Source organism: Oncorhynchus nerka, linkage group LG3 (assembly GCF_034236695.1).
Source record: "Oncorhynchus nerka isolate Pitt River linkage group LG3, Oner_Uvic_2.0, whole genome shotgun sequence".
Taxonomy (NCBI): Eukaryota; Metazoa; Chordata; class Actinopteri; order Salmoniformes; family Salmonidae; genus Oncorhynchus; species Oncorhynchus nerka.
In genome coordinates this window covers 75458228-75464227 of record NC_088398.1, presented here as the reverse complement: position 1 = coordinate 75464227, position 6000 = coordinate 75458228, and the positions used below count along the sequence as shown (strand labels likewise).

The following is a 6000-nucleotide window of genomic DNA, read 5'->3' as shown; positions in this document are numbered from 1 at the left end:
ACTTCTCGAATAAGTCCATCAAAGCCTAACCATCAGTGGAGATCCATGGTTGAATATCCGCAGGTACATCTTGAGAATATCCAACATGCAAACAATTTACATTAAGTTGCTGTTTTCTTATACCTGTGCAGTAATGCTGTAATTACACTAATAACATTGTAATATCTCTTTGTTACTTTTGTAACTGCACTTAAAAATTACTATATGTAAAGTGTTAGCAAAAATACTTGATCCCCCAGAATTGTACATTTAAAATGCATAACTTTTTAATTGTTTTAATTGTAGCGCCAACACATTTCAAGAATTTGAGTGTTGATAACTGATGCAGTAATGTTTTCTTTAATAACTGTAACAGCAAAGTAAAAGAACAAGCACTGACAGACGTTTTCAAAAGTGCTTTCTGGTGCAAGAGAACACTGACATATATCATCAGAAAGTAAATCCCTGGCAATACAGACCGATATGTAAAATGCACCTGTTAAAAGGTTTAATGAGACAATACAACTAAATCAGTTAAAATGTCAGGTCAAAACAGAACTAATTACACTAAAAATAAAATGAGTAAAAATAACAGAGGAAATTTTCAAATGGTCAAAGTAAGGACAAGCTGAGAGTTAGTTACATGAGTGGTAATACAAGACCAACTACATTTCCGTGTCTTGTGAGTTGATGGTGAGCAAGTCATTACGTCTGACAGACAAATAACAGCGTTGATCTAAGTGGTGTATATTCAATAAAGCAGATTCTACAACATAAGATGTATATGAAAACTCTGCCACAGAGTATACCATTGGACATACTATTTACATCCTTCGTTGCCTTTAAAAGCAAGGGGTCTCAAAAATACTCCTTCCCATATCAGTTCTTAGAAAAATAGTGTTTTCTTTATCAGATTTGAATATTACCTTTTGAATATTCTAAAACCAAATTCATATGCAAATACATATAAACCTCAAGGACTAGAAGAACATTGACATCTTGACTGTAGACCCAATTCTGGCACTTTAATACAAATGAGTTTACAGTATGTAACACAAACATGTCTTCTTTGCATCAGCAGCGACCGCCTAGTGGCTCAAGAGAAAAGACAGTGGCCTCTAGAGTTAGTCCCATTTTGAACCCCTCCTGTAAAACAAGGGGGAGAACGGCTGTTAGAAAAATACATGAATCCCATCTGAAACTGCTCTATAGGAAGAAAGACGTCAAAGGGAGGTGGTCGGTATAATCAATGCTACAGTTCCTCTATGTCCACAACCTTTGAGAGACATTGCTGAGTTTTGAGCTGTGTCTAGACTTGACAGTTCCAAACACGTAATGAGTCTACTACAGCTAAAATGTGTCCACGGTGTCCACATTGTGTCCGGATTCCCTCTTCCCACTGTATATTCAAATGCCAGTATGCATTCTGCAAACGGTAGAACAGGCTACATCTGATAATAGCACAACAACAACTTGATGGCAGTAGCCAACTACTGTAGCTAACCTCTGTAACTAGTCAGCAAGCTAGCTAGCAAAGCCAAAGAGATTGCAAACAGGTTAACATGACTATTTTTCAAAATATGCTAATATAGGATTTATGAAGCCAGCAAACACATTCCTAGGAACGTATTTCCTCCCATGTTTAATGACAAATGGTGCCTTTCGGTCCCAAAACACACGTTTTCTGGATACTTGGTGAACTGCACTGTTGGTTAAGGTCTACAATGTTGTATTCGGCGCATGTGATTTGAAGTAACTTGTGGGCAGAGTGCTGATGATCTCGCCCACTGTATGCTCTTTCCATAGCCTGATTGCGTCAGGACTGAGGAGAAATCAGCACACAATGCATCCAGTCTTTTCAATGCGATCTTTGTATTCTGATAGCAGAAATCGTATGTAAGTGCTAAGTGTAGACACAGCCTTGGTGAGCTGTAACCAAAACACCGTAAAATATATTCATACTGGCCCCAAGTTCTTATTATTGCTTGGTCCAAAATAGCAAGTCCACAAAGTAATGGTTAGGGGATATGAAATCTAGATTGCCTAAGCACTTCTCAGAGAAATAACAAGATCTGAGGAAGCTTTGACCCAAATCCCTTCAAAGAAGTGTAAACCCTCATATACAGTCTACACCATAAACCACATCAGCATCTGTGTCGGACCTATGGATGTAACAAATAATAACTACAGGACTTTTAATACATCTGACACCATGTGACAATAGACTGTTCCAGAAACAACAAGTAATACAAATATGATGAAGTGGCTTTACGAGCAATAACACATGTTCAGTAACAAAACAAAGATAATACTGTTGACAGCCAGGTACACACAACATTAGATCAGATGTGTTATTCATAGGGCTATCAGAGGAAATCAGTCAACTAACGTAAATTTTGGGTAATAACCCTATTTATTTAGTCTGAAAGCGTTCAAAATTCCCTGAAAACATTCAAAATACATCTATACAGCTAAAAACAACAATGTGATGTCAAAACTAGTTGACATTGACAAAGAAAGTGTGCTTAATCAATTTACCAGATTTTTTTTAGACAAAATTAAGACGTCAATATTCTTGTAATGGGTTTTGTATAAAAAATCTACAGCTCAGTTTAAGAAAATTCTGAATTTGCAATTAATCACAACAAATCCTGCGATTACATTTTTCTATCCTTTGACAGCCTTAGTTATTTATTCAATTAATTTTCCATTATTGTTGCAGTGAATGATCAAATCAAAGAGACTGACTGAGAAAAGTAAAGCTTCCATAACCAACAAGGTAAATAATTATATTTTTTTCTAAATCACATTGTTTACTAGAAAATGTAACTTCAACTCAATGACATTTCAAAATGCTTGGTTTTACTGATGGACTGTATGCAGACTAGTTACAACAGAGTCAAACTGAATACATGCAAATCCATTCACGAGGACATAGTCATGACAACTACAAGAAGGGTCAATGTAGTGTAACGGTACAAACCATCTCTGACGCTGCAGCAAAAGGGGGAAAAGAGAGATGGAAACAGATAGTTAAGACAGAATTAAAGGCAGGAAGGAAAGGAAAGAAAATACATTGCACTGAGTGGTATCTTAATGCCTCCCACAGGAACTACTTCAGCATGCAGGTAGCCTTGTGGTTAGAGCGTTGGGCCAGTAACCAGCAGGTAGCCTTGTGGTTAGAGCGTTGGGCCATTAACCAGCAGGTAGCCTTGTGGTTAGAGCGTTGGGCCAGTAACCAGCAGGTAGCCTTGTGGTTAGAGTGTTGGGCCAGTAACCAGCAGGTAGCCTTGTGGTTAGAGTGTTGGGCCAGTAACCAGCAGGTAGCCTTGTGGTTAGAGTGTTGGGCCAGTAACCAGCAGGTAGCCTTGTGGTTAGAGTGTTGGGCCAGTAACCAGCAGGTAGCCTAGTGGTTAGAGTGTTGGGCCAGTAACCAGCAGGTAGCCTTGTGGTTAGAGCGTTGGGCCAGTAACCAGCAGGTAGCCTTGTGGTTGGTTAACCAGAGCTAGTGGTTAGAGTGGGCCAGTAACCAGCAGGTAGCCTTGTGGTTAGAGCGTTGGGCCAGTAACCAGCAGGTAGCCTTGTGGTTAGAGCGTTGGGCCAGTAACCAGCAGGTAGCCTTGTGGTTAGAGCGTTGGGCCAGTAACCAGCAGGTAGCCTAGTGGTTAGAGCGTTGGGCCAGTAACCAGCAGGTAGCCTAGTGGTTAGAGCGTTGGGCCAGTAACCAGCAGGTAACCTAGTGGTTAGAGCGTTGGGCCAGTAACCGAAAGGTTACTAGATCGAATCCCCGAGCTGACAGGCAGTTCCTAGGCTGTCATTGTAAATACAATTTGTTCTTAACTGACTTTCCTAGTTAAATAAAGATTAAACTTATTTATTTTTTAATTGTTAGGGCTTCATTCAATCAGAAGCGCAGAAGATCAGCATTATAGTGTGATTGATATTTAAAAGGCAAGGCTTCCACGTTCACGGAGACTGTATTCATGGTAAACACTGATTATGTTGGTTCTATAGGAGTTACCTTTACATTTTTAACCGCACTACAAAGCAGTTCTTCCGCACTGCACATTGAATCGAGCCCTTTATCATGTACGGATAGAGAGAGAGGGATTATGTAAACGTTTGTAGATAGACATTTGCAGCTGGATGCCACAGCAAATTTGCATGTGTTAACTCTCTTTTTACCTTAACACTGAGATTTTATGTCCAAGTGTTGATTCTAGTGGGGTTAACACCAGTGGGATTGGTGAATAAATGTGTTGTCGTTACTTGACTGTGTGGATTTAATTTCCATGAACTCTCTCAGAGTGAAAAAGACAGGGTGGGCCCTTTTTAGAATGGTTTGTTTTAATAACAATGTTTCTGCGTGCACATTGATTAATTGATCTTATACTATACAAAGATAAATAACTTACAACTAATTCAATTTGTAGGGGGTTGGACTTATTGCATTCGTTACAATGATGGTTGTTCCAGTTAGATGGTTATGGTAGTCTTGTTTATCTTTCACCATAGCAGTCATTCTGAATGCAGGTTGTAGTTGATAAAATATAAACAAATATTGGATATCCTCCCTCTGGCTGTATTATTAACCACTTCACCACCTACCATTTTGTGATTTGCAGGTATGATGTGCCTCATGAGACAATATTGTCACAACACAATATTGAGGATAACTAGGCCATAACTAAAGGCCTTATGAAATGTATTGTATACAGTGCCTTCAGAAAGTATTCAAACCCCTTGACTTTTTCCAAATGTTGTTGCGTTACAGCCTGAATTTAAAATCTATTAAATAGAGATGTTTTGTCGATGGCCCACAGACAATACGCCATAATGTCAAAACGGAATTATATATATATATATATATATATATATATATATATATATATATATATATAAAACATATTTTTTTTTACAAATGAATTACAAATGAAAAACTGAAATGTCTTGAGTCAGTAAGTATTCAACCCCATTGTTATAGCAAGCCTAAATAAGTTCAGGAGTACAAATGTGCTTAACAAGTCACACAAGTTGTATGGACTCACTCTGTGTGCAATAATAGTGTTTAACCAGATTTTTTTATGACTACCTCATCTCTGCACTCCAATACATACAATTATCTGTCAGGTCCCTCAGTCAAGCAGTGAATTTAAACGCAGATTCAACCACAAAGACCAGGGAGGTTTTTCAATGCCTCGCAAAGAAGGCCACCTATTAGTAGAAGGGTAAAGAAAACGAAAAACCAATGAATATCCCTTCGAGCATAATGAAGTTGTTGTGACTCGTTTCAGGAAACTAGGCGTATATCGCACGTTAATACATCACTGGAGAGCCATTAAAAAAACTTTTTTTGGGGGGGAGGGAAGAAATGCTTTTGGAACATGTGAACTTTCATGTGCCTTAAAACCTTTTGTGACTAGGGGGCAGTATTTTCGTTTTTGGATACTGGTTCCCGTAGAAAACGGGATATTTGGTCAGGACAAGATGCTAGAATATGCATATAATTGACAGTTTAGGATAGAAAACACTCTAAAGTTTCCAAAACTGCGAAAATATTGTCTGTGAGTATAACAAAACTGATGTAGCAGGCAAAAGCCTGAGAAAAATCCAATCCGGAAGTGCCTCATGCTTTGAAAGCGCTGCGTTCCAATGCGTCCCTATTGAGCAGTGAATGGGCTATCAACCAGATGACCTTTTCTCCGTATTCCCCAAGGTGTCTACAGCATTGTGACGTAGTTTTACGCATTTATGTTGAAGAATACCCGTAAGCGGCTACATTGCGCAAGTGGTCACCTGATGCTCCCAGAGTGATTGTCGCGTAAAATACAGAGGTAGCCATTATTCCAATCAGTCCTACTGAAAAACGAATTGTCCCAGTGGATATATTATCGAATAGATATTTGAAAAACACCTTGAGGATTGATTATAAACAACGTTTGCCATGTTTCTGTCGATATTATGGAGCTAATTTGGAATATTTTCCTATTAACTATCTAACTACCCAACGTTTGTTGTCTT

General features: G+C 38.6%; 1 protein-coding gene across 4 annotated transcripts in view; it reads right to left on the bottom strand.

Moving 5' to 3' along the window:
* Positions 1-323: 323 nt before the first annotated feature.
* The window catches only part of LOC115113443 (PTB domain-containing engulfment adapter protein 1-like), a 182533-nt gene continuing 176856 nt past the window's right edge, over positions 324-6000 (bottom strand). For all 4 annotated transcript variants that reach the window (XM_029641112.2, XM_065015880.1, XM_029641122.2 and 1 more), the window contains one exon: positions 324-1125. In XM_029641112.2, the coding sequence (XP_029496972.1) occupies positions 1054-1125 (72 nt within the window). In that variant the 3' untranslated portion in view covers positions 324-1053. The remainder of the gene's footprint in view (positions 1126-6000) is intronic.